Here is an 11100-nt window from a genome sequence, read left to right on the forward strand (position 1 = left end):
GAATATATTTGAGAGTCATAAATTATATATTTGAGAAATACTATCATTATTGTAAATTTATAAAAAAAAATATAATATAATTAAAAATAAAAAATTATTTTTAAAAAAATGTGCTAGACTGCAGGCTAGCTCGTTTTAGTTTATTAGTTTTGTGAATTAGGTTAGTTTAACTCATTTCAACTTTTTTTTTTTTTATTTACTCTAATTGGGGGCTCTGAGAGCGAGAGTGGAGAAGGAGAGAAGGAGGGAGAGAGGATAATCAAGTGATGATGGGCTTCACTGGATAAAAAGTAACGGAAGTTTGTCTCATGTTAATGGTACGAGAAAATTGCTCAAAATTTAATTATTTAAAATTTAAAACATATCAAATATAATTTTAAAATTTAAATCACACTTAAACTTATAATTTAAAATTTAAATTAATATTTAATCCTAAATTTTATATTTTGTATTGAGATTAAAATTGATACTCACTAATCTGTGAGATTTAAATTAAATATTATATATCACACAATATTTTATTTATATCATAATATTATAAGAAGATATAGAACCTGAGTGACGTTAAAATAAAAAAAAAAGTTAATGATTTATAAAAAGACAGAGGGAGAGGGAGAGAAAAGTTGACGAAAAATGATCTTTATTTTCCATTGGAAACAGTAAAAGGCAAAGGCAGAGGGAAGCCCCACGACTCGCACGCCATTTTCTCTTCTACCTTTTTTCTTTTTCTGCTTTTTCGTATTCCCCTGATTATTGATGACCCATCTCTTTCTAAATGTCCATATAATTATCTTTAAGAGACTTTTGCACATGTAACTTATATTACAGGATCAAAATAAATAAACAATTTAATATTTATTATATTTTATATTATAAATAATTTATTATATTTATTAATGATTCACTCTTGTATATTAATAATAAATTCATTGTAAATTTTTAATAATAAATTTCTTATATATTAATATGAATTGGTTATATTCTTAAATTTTTAAAAATTTGATTCATATTTTTTTGATACAAGATTTTTTTATGCCAATGAGCTAATCTATCCTTATCTTAACTGCAGTTATCATCACAAAGATTAACATTTCATTATATGAGATTGAACAATCACTTTAGATCACATTTTTGAAGTAGCAAACAAAAATATGTATTGGTTAACTCATCAAATTTCAAACAAGAAACTTGATATAATGATTTTTCACAGACCACTTTTGAAGTATAGAAACCTTTCGAGCTCATACATGATTTGATTTTGTTAATTCTTTTTATGTTTTTTCCATCACAATGTATTTCCCCCCCTCCCAAAAAAAAAAGCTCCAGAACGTCTAAACTTGATTAGAGCAACAAAGTAGCCATTACCATAGAGATCCAATTGGACCAAAAAATTCTGCTACCTCCAACCACAACAAACGAACCAACACAAATACCAATTACTAAATAAAGAGGCATTGTACGAACAAATTGATATCAACAACAATAAACCTTATTTTATTTGGTAAAATTGAATATATGAATTACATGATATTATTATACTTTATCAACAACCAACATAAAATTTGGTTGACATTAATATCATCAATATAAAATTTATTTTTCTTTCACAAGCTTCAAATCCACTTCTTTATTCCTTAGATCTATCTTTTTTTTTTTAACTGTTCAGATCAACCAAATTTACGCAAGTCATCGTGTGTGTGTGTGTGTGTGAGAGAGAGAGAGAGAGAGAGTATTTACATCAGTCATATTTTTACACTGGCCAAAACAATTATTATTTTCTGACATCATCTAAGGACTAAGGTTTCTGTTTATAACTCTGAAACAGGAGATGAAAGTAACAGAGGTGAGGAGCACAAAAGCCATTTGACACAAGGTCGGGTCAAAAGCTTCAATGCCATGATCCTACCACCAGAAACTAGAACATTCTGGACCCATTATTGTCATACCACAAGGAACAAGCATCTTCATTTTTCCTCATCTTCCACCACAATGGGATCTTCATGATTATCCACTCGATTATTTCATTCTTCCAAGTGCGCCTCTTCCAACATCCAAGTATAAAAGTTCCCGAAAATTTGTTAACTTGTTCGAAAAATCAAGAGCTCCAGAACCATCATTTGCTCTTGCCATGGCCAACCAGCAATCATTCTTTACAGGAGTGTTCTCTCTGCAGATACAAGGTGAACATAAAAACGGTAAGTGCAACAAGAAAAACATAAATTGCATATTTAAGGAAGCTCCATCTTTGACATGAAGCGAGGTTTAATAAATAGAATTTTAAATGAACAAAACCATAGATGTATTTTCATTCATATTGGCAACTGATTTGAGTTTGAGTGAGTGGTCATGTTTCAGTTGATTGTTAGCCACTGCTTCCTGAGTAAAACGTTCAGAAAACTATGAGGATGAGAAGTCAGGTAAGCAATTAGATACCAGTGAAGATGAGAAATATCAGCATTGTTCTTGATCTGTGACAATAGCTTGCTACATTTTAGTATTTTATACTGAGATGTTCGCAAGACTTGACAGAACAAGGATCAGTGCTGCATTTTCTCAGTGGAGAAAAAAGAAAGAAGAGGCATCAACAATAAATGATTCAAGGATCAGTGATTTGCTCATGAAGCTAATTTGAAAAAGATTAGCATTAGAATGGCAACATCATACCTGCATTCCATTCTCAAGGCAGCCTTCAGGGCACATCTCCATTTGAGCATAGCCTGATACACTTGACCTGACAACTTCACCCAGGTCAAGCATGTACAGGCCCAAATTCGTTGTCTACATTCCTTGCAGTGGGAAATATATGAATCTAAATAAAGCATCATTATTGTTATGATGGGCGCCATCATACTTATTACTTAATGTTTGCCACAGAGCAACTATGAGAGATCCTTCAATAGTTCAATAAAGGGCATCCCCTGCCAACTGATTCATCTTCAATACAGGAAACTGCATCACAGAGAAAAACCTTTCAACATTGACCCATAAGAACTAGCAGTAACAGCACATGAGAACCAACTACAAAGAATCAAAACATATTCTATCAGTATTAAGGAGATTAGATGAATGACCAAATCCAAATGTGTATGAATGGTATATGTGAAGGCCTACTAAAGAATATGGTATATCAACAATGTAAAATGATAAAGGAAAAATACCATATATGTTACCATTTGAGCTTCAACCAACAATTAACTAGACGAATGTGTCCCATTCTGTGGCATCATACACCCACGCTCAACAAATCTTAACATGAGGTTATCAGCCTCCACCAACATACGATCCGCTGTCAATTTCTTGCTCACTTTCTCACACAACTTAAGGTCAGGAATCAAATTGCGGCTAAACATTCTACTAGCCACCTTGTATGCTGACAGAGCCATCCCCTTAGTCAGATAGCTTTCCATCAGAACATGGCATGTATTAGCGTCAAGTTTTGAAGCTGTTCTCAAAACCTTCCCTAAAAGTTTATCAGCTTCCTCAAGGTTCCCGAAATCACAGAGCTTCTCAATAACCTGATTGTATGCCGTTCTGAACGTTTGCCTGGCAAGCATTTTATCCAATAATTTCAACAAATCCTCCACTCTACCCCATTGACAGCACCGGTGAATGACCGTCCTATATGTTACAGGAGTAGGAACCAAACCTTTGTTAAGCATTTTCATCATTAGTTCAGATGCCTCTTCCAATCTACCTTTCTTCCCAAATGCATCAAATAGTGTCGTATATGTGACTGCATCAGGATGTTTGTTGCTTAAATACATGTCATCAAGCACAGACAAAGCAGCATCCAAGTCGCCCATCTGACAAAAACCATTAATCACAGTGGTAAAGTTGACAACATTAATGGCACAGCCCTTATTCAGGCATTCTTCCATAAATTTTTTAGCCTCAGTTATTTTGCCATCTTGACATAGAGACTGAAGAAGCAAGTTAATTTCAACTGGTGTCGGGAAAAAACCCCTTTTAACCATTTCCCTGACCAGATCACAGGCCTCAGATAATTTCCCCTCCCTACGCAGCCCATGCATGACAACACTATACGTGACAGCATTTGGGCTCCACCAATGTTCCTCACTTGCATTTATCATATCTCTTGCCTCAACTGACTTTCCACTGTGACAGAGGCCATTCAACAGAGCTGTATAAGACACAGCATTAGGCTTACACCCATGTTTGTACATCTGTTGCAGCATCCTTTTAGCTTCATCTACATTTTCCATGCGACAAAATCCATCAATAATAGCAGTATATGTCACTACATCAGGTATACAACCCTGTACATACATATTGTTCACTAAATTCTTTGCCTCACCCATCCTGCCCTTCTTGCAAAAAGAGTCAACTATTGCACTATACTCAACCTTATCAATGCGAAAACCTTTCTCTTCTGCTTCCTTTAAAAAAGCAAGAGCATCATCCGCATGTCCATGCTTTGAAAGTACATGGATAAGAGTATTATATGTGACCTGATCAGGTATCAATTTACTGTCCCTAACCATATTCTCCAGTAACTGCTTCAGTTCTTCAATTCTTTTCTCCTTACAGAGGAAAGCCATCACAGTATAGTAACTAACTTTATCAGGCATACATCCCTTAGATGGCATTTCAGCAATAAGCTCCAACGCATCCTCAATTTTATTTAAATCACAGAACCCCTTAATCAAGCAGTTATAAGTAACGACGTTGGGTTTGATTCCTATTAGTTGCATTCTTTCCGAGAACCTCAGTGCCTTTTTCAGTTTGTTCCCCTTCACCAAGACATAGATGGCAGTGTTACATATCGATAAATTAGGGTCAACACCAGATTTCTGCATCAAGGTCAAAATTCGAAGGGCATTTCTTAACTTGCCTGCTCGACTATATGATACCATCACATAACCAAAAGCTTCAGGCGCGCATTCAATTCCCCTGCGAGTCATTAAACGAAGAACTCGCCTAGCACCTTGACACAATTTAGTCTTGCTAAGAACTTCCAGCATAGTATAGTAGACAATAATGTTATGCCGATAACGCCATTGCCGATCAGCCCAATAGAAAAAATTCAAAGCAACACGTTCATCATCTTGGGAGCGTAAAACAGCACAAACTTGAGGGGGCTTGAGGCTTCTTAATAAATGCCTCAATTCTCCTTCCAGTTTTGGGTCCCAAGTGGACCTCAGTGTAATTAACCTACAAACCTCTCTAACTAAAGGGTGTCTAAATTCAGTCTCGCTAATTTCAAATTTCCTAACGTCTACTATCTGTTTGCGACTGCCTTGAAAGGTGCTAAGAACCTCAAGACTATCATCATCACTACCATGCTCTCCTTCAACTTCATCTTTATCGTCATCTTCTTCAAGTACTTCTTCATCTTGGTAGAGCTCACGTGACTCAACCTTGTTAAGACACCCCAAATTGAAGGGAATACAAGTGTCATCGCTAGCACTTCCTGTAAAACGTAATTCCCCAGGATCCACGGAACCCATCCTCCCTGAACCATCATACCCATTATTGATATTGTTGGCTTTACATTCCCCCTCGCTTGGAGGACCAAAATTAGTAGTTGAGAATACACAGAGTCTAATAAAACATACAGGCTTTCCGCAAAAATGACTGAAGCATCTATAAGCAGATACCTTTATCAGTTGACAATTCATCCCCAGTACCATTGCTGCAGGAATAATGCTAACAGAAATCAACACAGATAAACGGGCTAATCAGAAAGAACACTCAACGTCTCTGAAGCGCGTTCCGTTTCCTCCGAGTCATTCTTATCGCAAACTGCCCTCTCCCTCTTCTTCTTCGTCTCCATCGCCATCGCGAGGCGGGCTGAGTATCGTGGGTGAGTGAAATTGGAGTGGTTGGACTCTGGAGAATTCGGTTCGGAAATGCAGAGAGATGCCGGGCGCTTGGATTTTGTTCTTGGACTAGCCACTGGGCCTTTGGATTGAGTGAACTGTTCTGCAGAGAAGAGGTGCGAGTACAACCACGGCATTTTTGTTACATATTACTACTAGGTAAATTAAATTAAATTGGCGATTTAAAATTTACGGTAAATTAAAATAAGCTATGAATAATAAGGCTTATTTTGCCGAATTCCTTGTGATTCAATGATGCTATGCTCACTCTTTGTGATGCAATTCTCGAGTTGGATCTCATTAGCAAGTAGTTTTACTTGCCCACTCAAAAAAAAAAAAAAACGTTTTTTGGTATTGGAAGATTCATCTTATTCATTTTTAGTTTATTGTGTACAAATAACCTCCCCTCTTTGAATGTAATAATGTCCGACAGTTGAATATTAAATGTGGGATATCTGTTGTAATGGAAATTCAAGTATTGATTCATAATGTTATAAGAAATTAATTCTTTTTACTAAAATCAACCTTTAAATATGGACGAAGATACATGTAAGAGGGAAGGAAACAAATTAGTGAAACTGACAAGGTTAAGCAGATACAGTGGTGTAAAATCTATTTCTCTATTTTTTTTTTGATTGGGTACAACATTTTTTTTTATTGAAGGCAATACTATTCAAGATATAACTAGACATTAAATATGCACATCTCTCTGAGCAAGATTCAAATATTAATTTATTAAATTATAAGGGATTAGCCTATTTCGTTAAATTTAATCCTGTTAGCATACCTCTCTCTCAATCTCTCTGTGGGAAAACTATTGGATGCAAAGTTGCAAACTCTTATTAGGGAGCCCAACAAGAGGAGCCCAGAAATATGAGCTGTGGATAACGGATCCTTTTAAATTAGGCTCACTCTGGATCCCTCTGAAGTATTCACTGGTATAAGTGTAGCGGATTTTGAAAAGTTAAGGGGAAAAAATAGAAATAAAATGTACTAAGGTGCATAATTAAATAAAAATTATTGGCAATATTAGTAATACAGGGTATTTAACAAAACATTTAATTAAAGGTACAAATAAAAGCGCAATTTTTCTAAGGGGGAACATAGGAAAGGATGTTATTAGTGGACAATGGGGCATTTGTTCTGGCCAAAAATTTAAAAAAAAAAAATAGGGGTCATTGAAGTTTGAAGAAATTACAATTCAAAAAAATGAAGACAATAGGAAAATTATTTAACCCGTCATAGGAAGCTACGCAGTGCCTATACAAATACTTGTATGATATCAAATACAACACCGCCTGATGTTTAAAAAACAATAATATTTATAATTTAAAATATATGAATCCTTCATAAAGAATATAGCCACTTCGAATGTAAAGAAAACAATTTTCCATTATTCTTTCATCTGTAATGATAATCAACAAGAGTCAAAGACAGTCTTTATAACATGTTAGATTATACTTGCCTAAATCAGTCTTCACATATATGATTAAATATATGTTGCTCTTTCTAAAATTAGAGCATTGAAAAATTGAAGATTCTTGTACACGATAAAGATAACTTGTCAAGGAAGAATGTTGTGTACAAAGAGATATTCAACGATTTAAATATATCAGTAGGCGTTGCTTGATAGCATGCAATGATCAGTTTGGCACAGCATTTATTTCCATCTTCTGTATTGTTAGTGTTTATGTATATTCATGTTACAGTTGTTCACTTCATTGCTATTTTATGTACAAGACATGTCAAGCTAACCAATTAATGTTATTGTTTGTCCATGTTGTGAAATGAATTTAGTTAAATTCAAATATTAATTACTTTTTTTAATGCTTCCAGTACATCACACGGAAAGTAAATGCTAGTTTAATTTAATAAAGATTATATGAGCTAAAAGAAACATAAATTTACAACCTAAAAGTTATGAATTAAGACATGGTGTATAATTATTCATATTTCCTCACCTTCTTTTTAGATGATGTTGATCGATTTCTCAACATAATATGAATGCATGATAGTAGAAAGCAACATAATGAAAGCAACGTTTTGGAGGGAATGGGCTTGAGGGTGAGATGGTAAGAGGAAGACAATATTGTGGCCACTAGGCTACTGATTCTGAAGTGCACTTAATCTGCCGGGCCGCCTGTTGGTATCCACGCGGCTTCAGAAGCTTTGCCTTTTTGTAAGTACACATTATTTGCCTTTTCTTCTGACTTTACCTGATTTTGTTACCACACAATATTTGCACATGCACTCGCCAGCTAAACAAATCAATGAAATTTTTACAGTAACAGCCATATAATATATACACCTCCCTGACCCAACAAAAAAATTCTAGCATAATTGGGGTGCCGTTGTCAATTTTGTTTTCTTTAATACTCGTTCGACATTTAATATAAATATTTTTAAAGAAAAAACTAGTTTATGACCCATATTTTTATGTTTGGAATCTTGATATTTAAATCGCTTACATGAAGTTTAAATATTCTATATTTTTTATTTTGATAGTTATAAGTGTTTTTTCCTTTGCTATTAAGTGTTTTCACATAAAGATAAATACTAAAATAAATCATGTCTATTTTTGGGTCTCACATAGTATGGGTTTGGATTAGTTTAAGCAGGAGGTAATAATATTTCAAATTTTCTAAAATATCAAGCAATGGAATAAGAAAAAAACTAAATCATTTCTATTTCTAAATGGAGTATTTGACCAACAAGTATTGCTGTGAAAAGGATTATAGTCATTTAAACACAAGATTTTAACTTCATATAAATACTAAAAATATTTTTGAGAGAATTACTCTCAATTGGCTCAGGTAATACTTGACTTTGACTTAATCAATCACTTATATAATAAAAAAAACAAAGTATTTGACTTCTCCCATTAATTAAAATGGCGTTTGTCATGTCAGAATTAGTTTCGCAAATTTAACAATGTTTGAATACGAGTCAATAGACCATGAAATCGTACAAACAAACCACACTAACGAAGTCACTTGGGAAGTGGTTGTGTAATTATGATTGTGCAGTTAAGTCTCAGAAGCGCCATTAATCAAAGTGGGCAATGAAATTGGCAATGATCTCAACACATGGAATTGCTTGGTTTCTTGAAGCATTAATAATGTATAATAGAATCAAGTGCCGCACCCTCGAGGGCACTTCTAGCACTGCGCCTTTGTGGTCTCTATACCCTTTCAAAAGTATCCTCGTTATTATTTCCATTAAAAGACGAGCCACCTTGCTTTGATTTATATTCCAAAATTCTCCTTTTGCTGACTAGCCACATTAACTAATCCCCCATCAGGAAAGTTGATTAAATCTGTATTATAAAATATACTCCTTAAGACATGTTAATTGGAACTGCCCTTGTTAAAAACTGTGCTTGTATATATGCAGTGTATGCGTACAATGACATTTCCTTGTATTTATATTCTTAAATTTTTAATAAACAGTGATACATAAAAAAAATTAAAAACTATACCAAAAAAGTGGTCTCAAGTTGTAAGCATATTATACTTAACTAGCATAATATTTTTATTCTAGATGAATAAAAATACAAATAAACGTTCAATTGTAATTGTTATTGTTATTGGTATAATACATAAATAAACAACACTACTACTATCACATTACATTAAAAATTGTCGCTAGAGGAGCTTCATACCTGTGTGAGCTGGCCCGACTTTATCAAGATCGGGGTGTTCGTATAAGTCTTGTTTTCACTGCCTTATATCTATTCCCGATCACGTCGGGTCGGATATATCCCAACTTTTTTTTTTTAAAAAAAAACCCAGATTGAACATAATAAGACAAGACAAAATTATACTTAGGATGGGACGAGACAAGGTGAGTTCAGTTCCGAGATGCTGTGTTACCACATCCCAAATAGGTAACACAATATATATATATATATATATATATTTTATAGAAAACATGTGTCCTTCAATTATTGTAATTCAGTAATTAAATTTAAGATGTGTACTTTGCGGGTTTATATGTTAGTTTCGCATGAAAAAAGTTTACTTAATTGCTTTTTTTTTCCGGCCAACAAGTTTACTTAATTACTTAGAATTTGAAAATGTAGATATTGATCTTAGTCACTTAATTTTTACTTCTCCAAGTCTCTCTTACATTTTTTATCTCTTTTACCAAGATTTTCTGATTTCATCCCAACTTCATATATGATAAGACATAAGATAAAGTTTTATTTTCATTCATTTTTTGGGTCGGGATGTAGAATATAGAGCTACCGAGGTCTCGTTTCGTTCCACGAATATCCTTATGCTCAATATGATCACTAGAAGCACCATTACTACCTACAAAAATAAATTAAAATATTCAAATCAAATTTAAAGAATGGTGCACATCCTTTGAGAAATACAACCAATCCAAACAAAAAAATTTAACATAAAAAATACAAATGGCTCCATAGAATTTATTCCATGTTCAATCTAATATACTGGATTTATCTGTAAAACTCAGTTATTACAAGATATACTATCACGCCAGTAGTAAACCTTGGTTTCAAAAGTTGTCATTAAAATGTCAATGACTCAATCCAAACCTAGCAAACATCCACAGTGATTGACAAGATGAGATAAGCAAAATCATAAATAAAGAAGCAAACTTTCCAACTAAACTGCCAACGTTTTCAAAGATGGGAAAAAATATAAATAAATGCAACCAACCATGCTGGCCCATTAAGCATCATTATTTGACTACACCAAGTACTTGAGTTTGAATACACTCTCCTTAATTATAATAAAATATCAATCAGAACAAAACTTTAAAAATGTGATAATCACTCGTCAGAGACTCTGCCTTAACTAATTCTTATAAAGGGTTTAAAAATGTAAATGATCAAAATTAGCATTGATGATAATCTTTTCCATTTTTGCATGTGTAAGGCTACTGTAACTAATTTGAATTGCAGCGATTGATAATCTTGTAATTGTAAATGTTATGATTGACACCTTTAAAGATACGCTAGCAACAATCGTTTTAGATTTCCTGGGTGAGTTTAAAGGGTTCAATACTTGTTGAAAAGTTGATAATTTTTTTGAAAAATAAAAAAACAAATTTAACTAATTTTTTGAATAGAAGAGTAATTAAGAAGACACGTAAAAGAGGAAGACTCACATTCAAGGATTTAATAAAAAATTTATAAATAAGAATCAAATTAGAATGAAAAGATAAACTTTTTTTTTAAGAATGCAATTTATTATTGGTATTTGTGAGCAACTTTTTTTTAAAAGTATTTGAA

At 33.4% G+C, this 11100-nt stretch overlaps 1 protein-coding gene across 7 annotated transcripts; it reads right to left on the reverse strand.

Moving 5' to 3' along the window:
• Positions 1–1609: 1609 nt before the first annotated feature.
• LOC129286906 (pentatricopeptide repeat-containing protein At1g62914, mitochondrial) lies at positions 1610–5936 on the reverse strand. 7 transcript variants are annotated; one of them, XM_054923004.1, is made up of 4 exons: positions 3159–5936; positions 2665–2949; positions 2434–2543; positions 1610–2167 (listed from the first exon to the last, which is right to left on the reverse strand). In XM_054923004.1, the coding sequence occupies exon 1, from the start codon at positions 5649–5651 to the stop codon at positions 3192–3194; it is 2460 nt and encodes an 819-aa protein (XP_054778979.1). In that variant the 5' UTR covers positions 5652–5936; the 3' UTR covers positions 1610–2167; positions 2434–2543; positions 2665–2949; positions 3159–3191. The 7 variants fall into 7 exon arrangements, with proteins under 7 accessions (XP_054778979.1, XP_054778983.1, XP_054778976.1 ...); XM_054923008.1 differs by lacking the exon at positions 2434–2543 and having other exon boundaries at positions 3159–5473; positions 5619–5935; XM_054923001.1 differs by lacking the exon at positions 2434–2543 and having other exon boundaries at positions 3171–5936.
• Between the last annotated feature and the right edge of the window lie 5164 nt (positions 5937–11100).

Source organism: Prosopis cineraria, unplaced genomic scaffold, assembly GCF_029017545.1.
Source record: "Prosopis cineraria cultivar Desert tree isolate PC_DT_omini unplaced genomic scaffold, ASM2901754v1 PC11, whole genome shotgun sequence".
NCBI classification, from domain to species: domain Eukaryota; kingdom Viridiplantae; phylum Streptophyta; class Magnoliopsida; order Fabales; family Fabaceae; genus Prosopis; species Prosopis cineraria.

Bases quoted from the DNA above. Each gene is read 5' to 3' on its own strand.
- LOC129286906 (XM_054923001.1), bottom strand. From the start codon at position 5,651: ATGGTACTGGGGATGAATTGTCAACTGATAAAGGTATCTGCTTATAGA.